Raw genomic sequence first — 18,908 nt, 5'->3', positions numbered from 1 at the left:
GCTCCTCAACTCTTTCAATAAACCGTCAGAAATCACACCTTTTTGGTGATTTGCCGCGGTTTCATCAATTTAACTGCAATTGCGTTTTGTTGCCGACCCGCGCCGATGTTGTGATCTGGAGATATAGATCACAAGGAAATAGTTTCTTGTTTTTGTCTACACTATAACCTTTAATGTTGCACATTGTTTAATGGACAGTATATCTCTAAAATGCTGAATATAAATGAGAAACTGGTGACTCTTAACTGGAATAAAAACTTGAAACAAAAAACTAATTTCCTTACCTCATTCACTGACAGCGCACGTAAAATTAATGTACTTTTTGGCTCCTATATCTGTCAATGGCAGCGAATTAATTAGTGGCCTCCACTGTAAGAAACTGGACTGCTTCCCAGTCAATCACTGGGCACAAATAGACGTGGAGAGATTTTGTTTAATGACATTACGTTTGCTAATCAGCTACTGGCTTCGCAGATAGCAAACAGCATGAGTTGAAATGCTTCTTCTATTTTCCAATAATTCATCCCTATTGTCCGTTCCCTTTTCTTGACATTTTGATTGTTTGTATGTGCGCTTCACGTCCAGTCTTGTCATAAGTAGGAGGGCGCCGTCTTCCTATTGGTCAATGCCGAAGAACCAAACATAGGACGGCGTAGGACATGTCACATTATGCGGCAAGACGTACAAAATTTCTGACATGAAAGATCGAACGTGAAGAGAACATAGCAGTAAACTCTCTTTATACTCTTATAACATACAAAAAAATACCCGCACACTCTCCATCCAGGATATTAAATGATGTGCTCTTATCAGCCTGTAGAAAAAATCTCAAGCATGCTTCCAAGTTATAATGGGTTCCGATCGTTTTCTTTTATATTGTGTGCCATTTGTCAAGCTTCCCGAAACATCACATGCATTATATTACGAAAGTGTGTTTTTACGACTGTGTGTGGATGAGTGGAGTTAATCTTGACCAGATGTAATTAAGACATACTGATCTGTTTAATCAGAAGAAATAAAATAGATGCAACAAAAGGACGTTTCTCATTTTGTAATTCTCAGATAGGTTGGCTGGGGATCCAGAGCCAATTTACTTTCGATGGATCATGATTATAGTCTCTGAAAGACGAGGCCTTGGTGGCCAATTCGATTTGGCGATGTGTGCATTACAATGCTATTTTTGACGTTAAAAATTGCAGTTTTTTTTTTAGGTTGGGGGCATAATAGATTAAATGCATTTGATTTAAATGAATTTTATTTTAATTACTATATGGTCAAATGCTAATCTAATCTAAATGCTATAATGCAAACTCACCTTTGTATGATTTAGAATCATTTTATTTTATTTATTTATTGATTTATTTATTGATTTATTTATTTATTACTTATTTAACCTTTATCAGGTTACAGCCGCTGAGATTAAAAAAGCTCTTTTTCAAGAGAGTCCAAGGCAGCAGCAAAAGCAAAAAGTTACAAATATGTAAAGTGCAAGTACCATTCACACGGCACAACATTTTGGATGAAACCATCTATGAGTTATATAGCTTAGAATAAATCAAACAGTCTAGCTCAAACATTGACATTCAACTTCCAACTGACGACATGTTCATTCTGCCAAATTGCTACATCAGTGTGTGTGTGGGCTTTTTTGAACGATAGGACTTTGCAGGTACAGCCAAGATTTCATTTTCGCTCGACAAGGCATGATCTTGCATGGTGCTCCAAACCGCAGGCAATGCTTATTTTGTGTGTTCCACTTGAGAATAATAGTCCAATAGTTCCACTAAGCCTTTTACTGATGCTTTTTGTAACCTATTGCAGCTGTGAGCAAATCTACAACCTGCCTCTGCCATCTTTCACCGGTTGTTAAGTGTTGCTCTTGCTAGTGCGCTTCATACATGACAAGTTGAGTGGTGGTTAATGGTTGATTAGTTGTTCGAAGGACTATTTCCCTTGGAGGGAAAAACTGAGCCATTTAGGTATGTGACGTTGAAAAGTCTGGGTCACGCGGATGGAGAGGGTAGGGGCCGAGTAATTCCGGTGGTCTAACGAGCTACTGGATGTGATCGTATATGTGCTGGATGCTGGCGTGTTTGTTTAGGAGAGCATTTCTGCTCCAGGCCTCAGCTGTGTGCATGCGGGGAATTTTAAACGCAGCCAGTCCAACTGTGACTGAACACGAGAGGAACGTCGGGGCTTTCGCAAGTCAGAGGACTTTGTCAGCTGTGATGGAGGCTACTGGTGATTTTATTCTGTAATATCGCGCCGGGGCTCTCTTGAATCTTCACATTCGAATCTTTGGAACCAAGGACCCTGAATATCTCATTAAAATGTAAAGTGCTGCACGGTAATTAGGAGGGCCTCTAATGAATGGCAACACTTGTATTTTATTCATATGGAAAATGCGATTGCACAAAAGGGACGGCTTTACATGCAAGTTCTTAGCAACTTTCATTCCAAGATATTTGGAATGCAATTGTGGGAAAATTTCTCCTCAATCGCTGTTATAATTCAAGGAACATTTCTAAAACAGTTCACTTTAAGATGAAAGAAAAAAAAAAAAGAGGCCAATATGCCTTCTCTGGAAGTGTCGTGGCAACGCGTTACTATAATAGACACCAGAAGCGATTTGAGCCGACATTTGCAATGCTGTTGTCAAGGTCCAGAATGAAAATGTGACCAGCTTTGTGATGAATACAAAACAATTGTTTGCAGTTACTTAACAGAAAATAAAATACAGCTTCACCAAGTCGGAACAAATCCATTATTATGTGATCACACGTGTCCATTTTCCAGTCTTTTTCGTAATTTAAAACCATTGCTTTCTCTGCAGCATCCTGCTATGTTAGCGAACCCCGTATTGATTTAATTATCGGTGGTTTTATTTACTTAGTATGGTTGAAAGCTGGTAGGGGAACCCAATTTAAAGATACATCTAATTAATTAGAAGTTTTATAATTATTTATGTCCATGAAGAAGTTTTATTTAAATAAGATATGTGACCCCTGAAGCAACATTTTCTATTGAAATCGATTGTGCTGGACAAATTGGCTTTCTGTTGACACAAACATTGAACAACATTGAATGAATTTTTTTTATTTTGCATCAGGCAACTTTATACAAAACAAAATATTTACATTTCTAACGGAATGGTATGATGGGAATATGTATTCAATATATTCAAGCTGCAATTTGAGCTGGGAAATGTTGCATTATTTGAAATGATTTGAACTTTCTTGAAGACTTGAAAAAGAATTGTGAAAATCTCCACATATCCTCGGCCAAAAGCAAAAAGTTACAAACAGTCCCTTTACCGATTTAAATTCCTTTTATTCAGCCCATTTGGCTGTTGCAATACAGGTCATAATAGCGTGATAAATGTCGTGATAAACATCGTCTTGATTTAATGAAAACAAATCCAATGGTCTCACGCTATCTCTCGGAATATTCATACATATATACAATAAACAATATGAGAAAAGTTGTCATTTCTAGTGCTGAACAAGAAAAAGTGCAATGAAATGGTTTGAGCCAATCTTCAACTGTTCCATCAGTAATGCCGTTGAGACTTTCCGAGATGAAAAACTCTTGTTAGCGTGACCTGTGAGCTGACATCTTTCTCCCCTACTCGTTCGCTTGCTGCCAGAGGACATTAGTGAGACACCAAGCATGTCTCTTAAATCTATACCCTCATGAGCACATTCTCCCCGCTCATTCAACATCCGTCTCCGCGTGTCAGTCCAAGTCGGTGGAGCGGCTCTCCTTGTCTGCACGCCGAAGCTCGCCAGTGAGGTCACAACCTGGCTGAGCTTCAGCGTGACTGGCAGGCGGGATGGAGCTGCTCGGCTTCTCTTGGCAGGGGCAGAATGCATCCGAAAAGGCTTTGACAGAAGCCATCTGGCTCTGCCGCAGCTGCCTAACGTGAGCGACGGCAGCATTTATATGTCCATTCAATGTGTCACTCTGTGATCACGTTTTAAAAACCTATTAGTGTGGGTTTTTTTTCCCAGAGTGTAAAAACTCCATATGTGATGATCCATCCATCCATATTCTATCCCGCTTTTCCTGTTGATGGTCACAGCAAGCTGGAAGCGATCACGTGACTTTGGGCAAAAGGTCAAAATATAGACTTTAGGTAAATATTTACTGAATGGGTGATGAATCCGCCGAATCGGACTCATAAACTACTACTTTTAAAGGGGAAGTCAATCCAAAACATTTTTTTTTTTTTTTACAAGAATATGATCTATGCTCTCCAAAAAGTCGAAACATGTCATTCTGATTATTATTGTGTTTGCCGGATATGAGTTAAGCGGTAAAATCCAACCGTTATTAGCCATCTCAGTGGCGGCCATTTTGTCTCTCGCTGTCGACTTCAGGGCTCAGCTAACAACCAATCATGGCTCGGATTCTGAAAACTGAAGAGCTGTGATTGGTCAGTTCCTTTGCTGTTTAACTCATATTCTGCAAAAGCAATTTTAATCAGAATGCCATGTTTAGACTGGTTAAGGCGCATAGAACATTTTATTACAAATTGTTTTAGTGTGGTTGACTTGCCTTTTCTGTTTAATAAAAAATATCTGGATCCAGATCATTTAATTTTGTGCAACCACTAGACAAACTCAAATTGATGGAATTCAATGCACCATTTTTTTCACGTTTGTGTATGTTTGGTTTCACTAACCAATTTGTATTTATTTCTCTCTTCCAAAACCACAAACACGATCCCTTCATTGGTTTGCCTTGAGGGAGTTTTGAGTTGCTTTTGTACTGTTTAAGGGGAAAAAAAAATAATTATAAAAAAGACTATAAAAAACAACCTAACCTTTCTCCGTAATTACACTAACGTCTGCAAGACACGCTTGTGCACATCTGCCACTCATTCATTTACCTCACGGGACATCCCAAAGCAAAAGAGCAAAGCCCCCCCCAATCCTTGCTTCATCACCGATATAAAAAATGTCACCAGTAATCCGGGAAACCTTTAAATCAAGACGATTTTTTTAGGACAGTGCTGTGCGGAAACATTGACGTGAGAGATGATGTATTGCAGCCGTCTTCAATGCAAGCACTCATAAGCACACACACACACACACACACACACACACACACACCCACACGCATATACACAGGGGTGGTAGAAGCTCAAACTGAAAAAAAACAAGCATAAATACTTCTACACTGTAATGACTGGGTTCAGATTCAACGCTTTCAGCTGCCATAAAAGACCTCAATTTTCATTAACCCCGAAGTAGAAATTGAAAACAAGTTAGACAGGTAAATATACAGTTCGTGCCTTCTGCATGCTTTATAGCACTCGAGCTAAAGCCGGTTACTCCATCAAAGCTTTCATAATTCATCATAGCTTCAGCAATTATCCATCGCCTTGCCTTGAAAGCAAATTGGCCAACACACTAACATATACAGATGAGAGGGAAGCTCCCCTTGATCACCCAGGGGACACTTTATTAGGTACACCTGCACAGGCTAATGAGGTCTGTTACCCGAGCAGAAGTGACACTAGCGGAGAGGTATTATCTAGCGATATGTTAATCAACGTCCATGTAATGTGCGGTGTTATAGAACCTCGCTGGATCTCATTAGTTACCACACGGTTAAAACCTTCCAGGACAGATTCAAAACAAGAATAATAATTTAAAAAAAAACACACACACACACACACAGCATGACATGCATGAGATACAAGCAGTGTGTCGAGCCAGTCAACTCAACTCACTTCACAACAAACAGCACTTTAGCAGATAGGGAACAATTGTATGAAAAGGAGCCATCAATTTGTTCGTTGACACTCACAGTTCAAGTTTACTGTCAAACGAAACATAAAACAAAGACAATTGCACATTGTATATTTAAAACAACCAAGTAGCTTTGCCTTTAAGTCCGCTAGCCTATTGCCAACACGTAATAGGAAATGTCATAGACGAATTGACAAAGAGCATTTATGGGTGTTAGAATCTTTTCCGCAACATATTAGTGGACATAAATGATGGAGCAAACCATTCAGAACAGTACTCACTGGCATATATTCTTTATCCTCTCCGAAGAGCAGACAAAATTGGACTAAATCTACAGCTTTACTGATGTGCTTAGGCCGTCTCCATGTACAGTCAATCTGAACATCTAGCAAAAAAAAATAAATAAATAATTATATAAAAAAAAAATCATCAATTCTTCTTCGTCATTACTGTAGGTATGTATCAAGTATGATATTATAGGATAGATACGGATTCAGCATTGTATGCTTACAATCCATCCATTAAGCATTCAAAATGCTTTACTTTTTTCACGTTTTGTTGGATTAACTTTCGATTCCATTTGCACAGAAAAATCCATGAATGAAAACATGTCATTTCGAAGAAAAAAAAAAACACCACGCTACCTCATTTCTATCCCCAAACAGGATATTTCAAATTTGCAGAACTAAGTAAGTTATTATAACCCCTCAGTGCTAATAATATCTGCTACATTATTGTATAAGTGGCTGTGTGGATGTCAGAGAGGATTTAATGGGGTGAGGATCGTTTGGTATTTAGATTTTTATTTAATGGGATTACCACACTCTTCTTAAAAAAAAATGCCTTAGCTTGCATTGACTCTCTGTGGAGACTCAAACACTGTCCGCTTTCCCGCTCTTTCCTTTATGCGCCCCACCTCTGTCCAATTTCCCGCTTTCAATCTTCATTCACTTTTCTAAATTAATCTAGTTAAAGGGATCTGGCCGTTGTGCTCTGGAGCAGAAATGAGGCCGCAAATTTGCACCAACAACAAAATACTGAGAAACACATAAAATGGGTTGGAAAAAAAATACACTTCATATTTTAAATAAGAGTATATTGGTTAAATATTGATGACTGTGTAGCCTCAAAAGACAACAACATTGATTTGTGTGGCCTGTGCGTGAACTAAGAGGCCTCTTCTGTAGCAATTTCCTTAATTAGCAGCCAAATCAAGGTGAGTGACAGGCCAAGGCAGTCAGGGAATCGCCAGCTCGATTGGAGGCATCTGCAATGCTCACGTCCGTTGGGACAGATTTTTGGAACGCGGCTTCTCAAGATATTTGCTTTCCAAGGCCTACTAGAAATGTTCGTCTTACTAATCATTTATTCCTTCTTGATGTAGTGCTCTGAGCTACTGCAAATTGCTTGATCTTCACTGCAAGTATGCAAGAGTGCACTCAGATGGACTATTGTATCACACGTCTTGGTGTGATCTTCGTCTAATGAGGCTGGAAAACAGCTGCTCTCGCATGCTTTCGTGAATAATAGATGCGATGGGGGGGGGGGCCACCTTTTAGGGCAGTCATCGCCACGTTTTCTCAGCCTCCCGCCGTTGCAGTGGCTGGTGGGAAGACAGGACAAAATAAAAAAGTGGCGGATAGACTGTCTGACTGTTCGTTCAATACTGTAGATGTTTGAGAGGAGTTGGGAGCGAGCAAACAAGCAATCCGTCATGATAATGTGGCTCAGAGTTGATGTAGTGCCTGCCTCAACACACACACCAAAACCAGAAAAAACGACCAAAATACTAAAATAAACGAGTCCACCTCATCTAGAATCAAACCAGCCGTAACACGAAGAAACATACTCGACGAAGGGGAAAACAAGACAAAGGCCATGTGACAGCCACAGAAACAATGACCTGACACAGACTGACGGAAAACAGGGAACTAAAATGCTCACAAATTGACGAGACAACGAGGAACACCTGGACAAGTCACGAGTGGCTGTGCGATTAATCATCCATTTAGTCAGACAGGCTTGTAATACATTTTGAAAAGATTTACTGTTTACTGTTTTTCACAATTTATTTTCCTCAGGAAGCTGTGCAAGACAATACAGACACACACTTTGCCTTATTTACACAAAAGACCCGATCCTCAAAGAAAATAATAAAATAAAGTCGAAGCTCGTTCAAATGCGACTTACTCTCAGCAATTGTCATCGCATTGTGAGGTAAGAAGGAAGGAAGTTGCTACGGAAACCTACCAGGTGTGACAGGAGCAGAGTGCGCCCATTACACAGGAAATGATTACATTTTAGAAATAAACGTGACACATTGAGATTCAATTCACAAATATATAAAAGTAACTCTGAAATGATAACATGAATTCCAAAACATAAGCAAGTATATTTTTAACTCGGTTACACGTTTGACTGGCGACCGTTCCACAAAAGTCAACTGGCACACGCGAGTTCACACAAAATCCAAATGATAAAAAGTGATACTGAATTTGGACAGATGGAATTGCACGCGCTTTGAAGATTAAAGAACAACTGACATGGCAATTACTCGCAAAACCCATTTAGAGTGCAATTTGGAAAATCAAATGCTCTTGCGTTCACACAAGCTCTTTCACTGACACGCTCTGACACATACTGGTAAATTGTTCATTCACGTAATTTTTAAGCAGCTTTTAAGACAGGCATTTAATGTATTTAAAATGCCAATGTAAGATCTGCAAATGTCACATTGAAGTAAGTAGTAGTCCGTGATGGAATGTCAGCCATCATTTTCAATTTTTAAATGTCATTCATCTAATCAAATGGTTGGTTCCTTTAAATGATATTTTTTAATGGATAATTAATAACAAATACAATAGACATTCAAAATAAATATTCATCATTTTACATACACATTTCTCTTGTGGATGAATAAAGTATAAATCTATCTACAGTTTATATAAAAAGTCTACACACCCTTAATTCAAATGCTAGGTTTTCATGAATTCAAAAAATATGAAACCGAGGAAAAAGATTTCAAAACTCTTTTGACCATGAATGTGACCTATCACCTGTACAACGCAATTTTTTTCATGCGTGGAAAAGTAAAAACATAAACTAAATTTTCAAGTCCTGTTATCATTCGGATTCATTTCATATGTATATCAGAATTAACTAATCATATTCAAACTCCTCTTGAATAGACATCCACTGACTTCTGAGGACAGGCTGCCTGTTATAGTTTGATGTTAACAATTTTTCAAGTGTTGGAATTTAGTCACCAAGCAAATGTGAACGCCTTTCCAAATCGAATTTATTATTATTATTATTATTATTATTATTATTATTACAAGGGAATAAACCCTTAATTAACAAAACTTACTCAATGCATGTTTGTTTTTGTATTCAAGAAGGAACATGTTCAAATAACGACTCAACAACTGACCCAAAGTTGTTCCGATAGTCTCTTCAATTCTCTAGAATTCAAGGAATAGAACAAGTCAGATATCAGGGGTACTTTTCTTGTCCCCGCAAGGACCCGCACCCAAGATGAATGCAGTCAGACAAAATGGCGCTCCTAAAATGCAGCCCTCCACAATATATAGGGTCCCTCACTCTAGACAGTTTGTTCTATCATACGTAATGTCGGTTGAACTCGTTCTTCCTCTCTTCCCCCGTCTCATGAGTCCAAGATCCCCGTCTTGTCCCGTGGCTTATCCCAAGGCTTGCTGTCTTCCGGCATCCTCTAATCTTGTCTTTGGTGCGGGTGTGTAGATCTCATATTGTTGGGTCTTCATGTGAGGGTGCCGCAACTGGGCCCTCGTGAGCCGCCATCAGGACCCAGTTGTGCAAGTCTTTAGTCAAATTTGTTGTGTCTTTGGCTTTACTTGTGTATGTGGCCGATTTGCTTTATCGGTGTAGCACAACGTGTGAAGTGCTGTCACCTGTACATGCAAACTGTGTGAGTGGTGTATATGTGGAGTGCAATCTTGATCAGCTTACGGAATTCAACACATTTAAACTAAGTAATAATATGAATATAAAATGTGAGAAACAACATAAAACCAGTAAACTCACTTGTCATGACTGTGCACGGTTCTTCTAGTTCCATTTGATGAATGATTTTTGTTTAGTAAATGTGAACCTGCTAACGTTACTGATTGGCATCCTCCCACGTGAATACCCAACATAATGCCACTAATAATACAATACTTCACAAGGAAAAAAAAGTTCTGCTGCCTGGGTCAGTTCATGGCAGACTCACAAGTCCCGTCATTACACAGCAACGATGTATGTTAAAGAAAATGTATGGATGGAGATGCTACGTCTTTTGGTCAGACTGAATTAGGATGAATGAGCTTCACGCCAAAATGAGCTTTGCTGCTGCAATCTTGCTGCCTGCCTCCCGTCTATGAGCTAATCTGAGATAAAGGGAGAGAAAAACACATACATATAAATGAAAGTGAGATTAGATGGCTCAAGATTAGATTTTAATAAGATCCTCAGTGTCACACAATAATAAGTGGAGAAAGCACAAACATTGCTCTCGGATGTAAAGTTGTTAATAATTCCATAATCTCAGTCTCGATGAATTGTTAGACAATGACAACCTTACCGGCTTGTTTTCTTCCTCCCTTTCCCTCCTTCTCCTCTTCTCAGCTTCGACCATGCTGAAGAAGTCTTGCTCCGCTCTGGCGATCAGTTGCTCGGGAGTCTCCTCTCGCTCACCCGCATCTCGGGTCGCCTCGTCCTCCCGGCTCTGCTCGGAGCGACTCCTTTCCTTCAGTCGCAGCTCCTTCTGACGAGCCTCCAGGATCTTCTCGCGCTTGGCCTCGCGCTCTAACATCTGCATGCGCAACAATGGACACACGGAAGATTCTCAATCTACTGGAATGTTCGCAAAAACAACGTGGCTCGGAATGGCAGCCCCCAGAAATGGATAAGAACAGGTGGATTTTTCTGCTACTTTTGTATTCCACAAACGCAATATTAATCAGATGAGCGTGTTTTTACTACCATACATTTATATGACTTGACTTTGCTTTCAGGGTCTCACCTCAGCCATTAGACTCTTCTCATTTTTCTGTAGGCTGGACAGTCCCGAGCAAATCTCCAATATTGTAGCTGCCCCCTGCTGAGAGCCGCAAGCCACCAGGCGTCCACTCTCATGCAGCCGTAGGCTATACAGAGCTTCATCACACACCTGAAAAACACTTGCCTTGATTCTCTCCGAGTAAATGCTGTCAAGCTTTAGGCGAACACTGGAGAAACCAGTTTACCTTTACACTCAGCGTGGGGTCGTTCTGCTTAAACAAGACGTCCCAGATGTCCAGCACGCCATCCGTCTTCACGGTGAAAAAGACGGAGGGTCTAACAGGACTCCAGCAGGCATCTGTCAGGCACGACATCTGGTATCTGATTGAAGCAAAGATATCAACATGGGACTCGGCCAAGAAAAAAAAAAGAGCTAAAACGACACAATCATGGGAAAATCTTGTAGAACACGAATATATACAAAGAAAGCAATTCGAGAGGGGGGAAAAACAGCAATACCAGGAACAGCACCAAATAGCACATTTTGACCCCAGGAACCTCACACTACAATTTGGAATTTGTGTGTGTGTGTTTAGACTATAGGAACTATTGGCTAAATGTATCCGCCCGTCTGTTTCTATTGTCGTCATTAGGATCTCAGGTGAGATGGACACGTTCCTGCTTACTTTGGACAAGAGGAGTGGTACACCCTGGACTTGTCACCCGGGTACATACAGATAAACAACCATTCACACAAACCTAACTCTGTGAAGAAGACAGAGTACCTGGAGAAACCCCACACAAGCACAGGTAGAACATGCAAACTTCACACCAAGTCATAGATTCGAACCAACAACTTGAGGCAGATGTGCAAACCACGAGGCCTAGTACTTTCTATGTCTAAATTTTGATCCAGGCTAGTTTGTGGGAGCAACAAAAGAAGACCCCTCAAAACGGGGAGTATTTTGGTGCCGTCCCTGAATTTCTGGTGCAATTTGGAACATTTTAATTCCAGCAATAACAAATACCAAGAACTTAAATTTTTGGGAATTTTTGGCAGAAATGTTGCTAAAATGTGATAATTCCTTTCCCGACCAATACCGCAACCCTCCACATAGCTTCTTGAAAATATAATTTAGTTGTTTCCGATTAATCCAGTCAGCGTTTCAATATACATCATTGGTGGAGGAAATAAACAAGTAGCTTACTTGGTCCACATGATAGATGAGTCCTTAATGTCCTCTGACCATATTCGAGCCCTCCAGTCCCCCACAGTGAGAAAGTTTTTGGGGAAGAAAGGGTTCCTCTGCAGGGCATAGACAGCTCCATGATGACATTCATAGGTACACACTATCTTCTCGGCTGGGGTCTTTGCCTTCCTGTTACAGGACACAACAACGCCCTGCTCGGTCCCCACCATGAACTTGGTTGGCTAGAAAGCACACAAGGACATTTTAAGGGACAGACTGAGACGTTCATTCAGTCCTGACCTGAAACAAAACGCACCATTGTGGCTTCAAACTCCAGAGAGATGGCTCCCAAAACCCGGTCCAGGTTGCCTTCCCGACCCAGGTCCAGAATTAACTGCTCTGTGGGCTCGCTCAGCCGACGGACATCCCACCACAGAACCTGGCAGAAAACGGAGGATTCAGTCCGTCTGGCTGGATGAATCAAACCAAGCCGCTGCGGCAGGGTTGATTGAGATTTACTGACCTGTCCATCAGTGGATGCAGAGAAGGCTTCTGTGCCGGTCTTGGATTGTAACCAGATGGTTTTGTAGACAGGATCCCTGTGACTCTGTTCCAGTGAGGAAACATCCGTGGGCTGACTTCCTTTACGGGTGTCCCAGAACACTAAAACAAACCAAGCCTTATTGAAGATAAGCATAAGAAGTTGCTGATGGGGAAAAGCGGTACAAAGATTAGATAGATTATTTTATCCTGTACAGGACTGCTGGGAGGCTGGAGCTAATCTAATTTTGAGCAAGAGATAAGACACATCCATCTTTTCCTTGAACCCACCAATCTGTCCATTATAGCTTCCGCCAACGAGAGTGTGCGAGTCTTTTGGGTTGTAGTCCAAACAGACAAGAGGAGACGCCGGCTTCAGAGTCAACTCAGGTTTGTTGGGATTCTCTGGAAAAAACAAAAATATCCAAGTGACTGTACCGTATCTCGGCCTCTTTGCCTGTCTTTCTGTCTGTCACACTTTCCAAGGTCCCAAACGTATGCATCCGGGCTCATGTCTGTGGAAGCTTTCTGGAACTCCAGGCATGAATAGGCAGCAGCCAGTTTCCTGCCTCCGTCCGGGTGCCAGGACAGACAGGTGACGGTTCGCTTCAGATGGTTAGGATCCCTGTTGAAACAATCCCAACTGTTACATCAAGGAATAGAAGTTTGACATCCAAAACCTTGTAGACTGTAGAGGAAAGAGCTCCTGTGGGAACAGTATGTCATTGGATACCTGAAAACATTGATAGTCTTAGCAGATGGTGCTTCCTGACTCTCGTCTCGTGGATCTTCATCCTCAAAGTACTTCTGGTAGATGTCAACGGCGGTGTTCTGTCCAGCACAGTGCCCTATTACCTGGACCCCAGCGAGATGACATTATGGAGTGCAGGGTGACTTAAGGGTTAAACTGAGGCAGTGTGTGACAACGAGTCTTACACTGCCAAGCTGCATGATGCTGTTCAAGTAGCTCTCATCCTTCTCAACCTTCTTCCTGAAACGAATCGTTTGTTCCATCTCTTGGGGGTTAATGTCTTTGGGCCACCCCCCTTCCACGTGGTTTATTCCCCGGCTTTCTGATTCAAACCTCTCTGTGTTTACCTGAAAAGTAAACACAATGAATTGGTTTTGGTTAGTTCAACACAAACATGCTTAATGCTCAACACTTTTTATGACGTATGACAAAGAAGTTGAACAATGATCTGAAAAAAAATCTAAAATCAATTGAAAGGCATTGTTTGTATTTCTTTCTAATATACAGTTGTTAGTTGCTCAATAAATTATATTTTGGTGGAAAAATAACTTCATTTCAGTATTCAATTAAATAAGTGAAATTCATTATTAATTCACCGGGAACTATTTTTTCAGAAAGCAATTCCTACCTAATTTATATGATCATTAAAATAGTAATAGTAATGTAAGTTCTTAAGGTTGTGAATTTTGTAATAGGTACAATTACAACCAATCACAGCTCAGCTTGTGAACATTAGGAGAGCCGTGTTTGGTTGTTAGTTGTGCCCTCAACACGTTTGATGTCATTTTCAGTCACAGCATGTGGCAAAAAGCATTTTTAAAGGTGTTGATTTTTCATTAAAAACATAATGAAGTTATTATTATTATTGACTAAATATTTGCGCTTTAGTGCTGAAATTGCAAAATTACTAAAGTATCCCTTCAAGAATATCATGGAAAACTTACTTTCAAGTTACTTTCCTAAAGTGAAATTCATAAACTCTAATCTAGATTAATGTAAGCACTAACACAAGGCGACATTTTTGTATTTTATTAATTTTGACTGTAGCTGACAGCAAACAAAACACAACATAAGAGAATTCGTAGGAAAAAGAAACACTACGAATTATTTTTGTTTTTCAAATATAGAAATCAGGGGAATAAGTATTTTCCTTCTATTTGTGGATAATGCATGCGTTTCACTTGCGAACTTTTTCACATTCTAATTATTTGAAATAGCAATAGGAATAGAAATACAAATAGGATGAAGCAGGACGTTTACCTGGTGCTCGGACATGTCCCACGAACACTGAAGCGCCTGCACGCTGCTGCTCCTCGGTATGAACTGGATCGCCAGGTCCGAGTCGGGCGGCACGTCCGCAAGAAGCTCCGCGGGCCGGTCAGAGAACAGGCATTGGCGGCCAAAATCCTTGCGGGGCTTCGAGTACTCATGAACAATCTCCATCTTGTTCAATCGAGCCGAAAAACAGCCGCAAAAAGTCAAGAAACAGACGCAACAGTAATGGCAGTGTCGTCTCCTAGCAACGCAGCGAACCCGGAAGTGGGAACAGTCGCGTAGCGACAGGATTCAAACTTTATTCAATTTTACTTTCCAGCCAAATAGTTCAATACAATGAGGCATATTTCCTTTTTCCACTCCCACTTTCACTTTACTCACAAATGAGACGGAATGATGATCAACACAGCAGATTTTTTATTGTCCAAGTGAGTGCAATATGCAGTGACAATGAAAGTCTTACAAGCGTTACATTTTCCACAGCACGGGGTAGGATTATGCAAGGCCACCAAAAGCTTTAAAAATGGACTTACTTCAGTTGTGTTAGGAGAGGCAGAAATGGTTTAAATATGTGACTGATAATGACTGCAAAAAAAGATTAGTAACTAATATTTTCCTGAAATAACTTCTTATCGTTCTATGACCAATCTATTTCATTATATGCTGTAAATAAATTTCTCATGAGTTTTTCTGAATCAGAATTTGAATACCCTTTGTCATTGTACTCAGTGTACAACACGATTTTTGAGTGTAACAACAAACTAAAATAAATCCAGAATACTCTCCAAGTTGCAATAACCAATTATAAAATAAATGATTATCGACATTTGGTTATTGTAGAATTTAAGATGATGAAGTTAACATTTAAAACGTTTTATTATTTTATATCTTTGAGAGGCTTAACTAAGCGTACGTCATGCTAGCGAGCAGAACTCAACCAGCAGGTCAAGTAACTATGCAAATTGCAAAGCGTTGCCAGTTGCTTGAAAAGCTGTTCAAACGAATGGATTAAAATTGTTTCAGAGCTGATAATATTGCGTCAGGTTCTGAGTTTGCTGTGCTAATACGAGAGGTAAGCATAACTGTGTTTGTCATAAACTGCAAAACCCGGGTAGACTTCTTCCTCAAAAGGCCTTTTATAGGTGTAGATGTGTTTCAATTTGCTTCCAGAGATGCCATAGAAGGACAAAGTACACCCGGGAGAATCAAGATACACTCCAATCTTTTGCATGCCACTCATAGATGCCATCCATAACCAAATATTTATGTCGATGGTTCTTACAATGACTTTAAAATCGACGTCTGCGTGCATTCCCCAAGAAGTGAACATATCGGTGAATGGCTGGCTCATGCCTTTGCTAGTCTTCCTTGGAGTTGAATTGTATGCAACCGCCGCACAGATGTGGCCCCTCCAATCCACCTCCCAATAATGACGACCACTAAGCGCCTCATTGCACAGAACTTGCTTAAAATCATAAAACCTGTTGGAGTCATCGGAATACGACTTGGCACTGCCATGTGTCACTTTCTTGTTGTCGTCTGACAGGGTGAGATACTTGTTGGCAGTACTTGAGTTCAGCGTGAGTTCAGTGGCATCTGATGGAAAGACAAAAGCAAATGTTACACTGAACAGTCGGTATAGTTTGACTTGGATGTGGAAGAAAAACTGAAAAAAAACAGAAACTCACGCCAGATTAAATCATTTCTGTCTGTGATCGTCTCGACTGGTGGGACCGATGGCACGGTGAACTTTTCAGTGTGGAGAAGGCCATTTTTATAATGGTAGATGGTCGATCCCTTGTGTTTATTATTTGACATAGCAGTTATAAGGAACTTGATACTGCTACTATTTCGCAGAATTTTGGCATATTTAATGAACTCTAGGGCATTTTCTCTCATTTTTATAATGACATCATTTGTGAAACTCTTGTATGCTTCATAAGTTGCTCCTGTCTTGGATGTGTCCAAGTACTTGGCCATGGCATCAAGGCAGGTGTCTTGTGTGTCCAACCCGGTGAAAACATAGCAGAGAACATTTGTGACACCCATCGTAAGAACCACTCGATCCAATTCTGACTTGGTGCGCACGACTTGAACATTTGTGTCCTTCAGCATCATGTTAACGCAGGACTCAATCACATTAATGTCGCGTTCTTTGCCCTCCAGCCACTGGTTGAGGTACGCTTGATGGAATGGCGAATGTTCTCGATCATCAAAGATTCTTGCCAATGCGCTCTCATCGTCTTTACCCGCGCGGATGGAAGGAAGATTTTCGCTTAGTGCCAGTTTGAGTGAAGCTTTGTAAAAAGAGCAAAGTTTTTGGAAACTGCTCAAGTTTTTCCGAATGACGGGAAAATGTTGCGATGCGCTGCTAAACAAACTATCATTGCATCGCATTTTCACTTGATTTTCATCTTCCATAGCATCTTGGACCTTCCTCGACAGTGAGATGCTGAGGTCTTTGACCAGCACGGCGGCTTTGTCGTACAGCGCCTTCAGAGGATACAGCCAGACAATCAGAGGAGCATTATTTTCTTTATCTCCCAAAAGTGTTGGAAGCTCACAGTAGGTGTCTACTGCTTGAACAAACGTGGCAGGATTTTTCTCAAGGATGAGGTCTCCAAAGAATGTGCAGGTGAACTTGTTTGTTAGATTTTGCTCTTCTTCACTCAATTTTATTTGAGCACTTCCTTCAATTTTAAATGAAGGAATCTTCTTGATCACAGCTTGCATGTTACCCTGAACGTCTTGAACGCTGCTGGCATCCAACTTCTCACTGTCAAAGACAAAGACAGCATTTGCCCCATAAAGGATACCTGTCACCAAATGTGTGGCCTTGCCGTTTTCAATCACTTGTTTTTGTTTGCTGTCCAGTGGCCCGAGAGCAGGAATTGACAGCTGCTTAAAGGTGGTGGTCGCTTTGTACTGAAAAGTTACCCTGCTCTGGTTCTTGAATTTCTTCTGGTTATTCAGGTACTTGGCAGATCCTCCGACTTCAACCAAGCCACCCAAGAAACTCATATTCAGAGACGCTTCAATATCCATCAGAGAAGATCTCGATTCGATGGTGTCCGAGGCTGTAATCTTAAAGGAACTGCTTTTTTGAACAGTTTCATTGGTCTGTCTTTCTAGAGTTGTTTTATCCCACAGAGTGAAACCTGAAGGCACACACACATTCTCTATTTTACAATCAATCCTCACGTAACAATAAAGCTAACTGTGTTTCAAGTTCCACCTGGGATTAGTTCATCAGAGCGGGCGTCATAGAGCATCCCCAAGGTGAAGGGCTGACCCAGAGCTGCGACTTGCATGGTGTCTGACATGCTTGCAGAAATATGGAGCAGCTGATAGAAGGGAAAAAAAGAGAAAAATTAGTGAAGTCACATGACCATCAACCGTCTGTGTGCACTCAGATTCATCCTATTGTCCACAAACAACTCACACCGCCGCATATTTATCATCACTCACCGTGAATGATCAGCTGATTCTGTTTGGTAGTCTTCGCAACTTCAAACCAGAGTCGAGTGTGGTTTTCAGTTGTGTTGCTGTCCTAAATATACCCGGATATTTTGCATGTTCTCTGAATTCTATCAGATTACATTAGTGAAATGAGTTCACAATTTTACTATCAAATTCATGAAAACCGCCAATGTTATATAGAATTGAATATCTTGTCCCGCCACCTCCTCCTGCCTTCATCAAAAAGGACGATTTATTGGGTGGCCTGCCATGCCAAGGGGCTGTAGCCGAAGCGCACGTGGTTGTACAGTTGCGCTCAGCCTGAGTTGAACTGGGCGACACAATGGAAATCGGAAGCGTGCAGGTTGCAACGTGTTTGTTGTGTTGCCTAATTTGCCGACAAAGATTCTAGTGCATGTCCGCTGCCGCGGAAAAATACCGTCACCATCCACCACTCCTTCCACCAAATGATTACGGGGTGCATGGCTGTTCGCCACCGCGCATACTTTGTTTTGATACTTGCTGTTGCTCATCATCCAAAAAAAAAAAAAGATCATGTCGCTGAGATCTGAATTTACTTTTAGGTAACTGTACTTTATGCAGTTGGGAAATATTTAAATTTTGTAAATAAATGAATTTTATTACTTTGACATAGAGCCTTCATGAGGTGCGTGCGTGTGTGTGCGCGTTTGTACTTTCTCGTTGGCCTTTCTTACATTGATTGCCTTTGCATATTGGTGTAGAGAGTCCGCACTCAATTGACGATGTGTCGACGACTTGTTTGAGAGTCTTCTGGATTTTTAACCTGAGATGCCAGAGTGATCAGAAGTGAAGTTGCCCGCTCATTTAGAAATAGAATCGTCTGCCAGGTCTTTTGCATCTAATTTTATATTACATGTATGCGGCCTGGGTAATGGA

General features: G+C 40.8%; 2 protein-coding genes across 2 annotated transcripts; both read right to left on the bottom strand.

Annotated features, from left to right (window-relative positions):
* Window positions 1-9,088: 9,088 nt before the first annotated feature.
* On the bottom strand, window positions 9,089-14,762 carry LOC148319451 (dynein axonemal intermediate chain 2-like). Its single transcript, XM_088281830.1, is given in 12 exon segments — window positions 9,089-10,150; window positions 10,357-10,587; window positions 10,798-10,944; window positions 11,021-11,156; window positions 11,984-12,207; window positions 12,282-12,404; window positions 12,489-12,628; window positions 12,797-12,931; window positions 12,934-13,130; window positions 13,239-13,360; window positions 13,442-13,603; window positions 14,517-14,762. Coding segments are annotated over 12 exon segments (1,875 nt in total). The 5' UTR covers window positions 14,700-14,762; the 3' UTR covers window positions 9,089-10,075.
* Window positions 14,763-15,591: 829 nt separating this feature from the next.
* On the bottom strand, window positions 15,592-18,064 carry LOC148319450 (neoverrucotoxin subunit beta-like). Its single transcript, XM_088281408.1, has 4 exons — window positions 18,000-18,064; window positions 17,767-17,875; window positions 16,220-17,689; window positions 15,592-16,127 (listed from the first exon to the last, which is right to left on the bottom strand). The coding sequence occupies exons 2-4, from the start codon at window positions 17,852-17,854 to the stop codon at window positions 15,592-15,594; spliced, it is 2,094 nt and encodes a 697-aa protein (XP_088137534.1). The 5' UTR covers window positions 17,855-17,875; window positions 18,000-18,064.
* Between the last annotated feature and the right edge of the window lie 844 nt (window positions 18,065-18,908).

The sequence above is a fragment of the Idiotropiscis lumnitzeri genome, chromosome 18 (genome assembly GCF_059441095.1).
Source record: "Idiotropiscis lumnitzeri isolate Australia: NSW breed Sydney's pygmy pipehorse chromosome 18, RoL_Ilum_1.0, whole genome shotgun sequence".
NCBI classification, from domain to species: domain Eukaryota; kingdom Metazoa; phylum Chordata; class Actinopteri; order Syngnathiformes; family Syngnathidae; genus Idiotropiscis; species Idiotropiscis lumnitzeri.
Note: the sequence above shows the minus strand (reverse complement) of the source record. Positions and strands in the feature narration are given on the sequence as shown.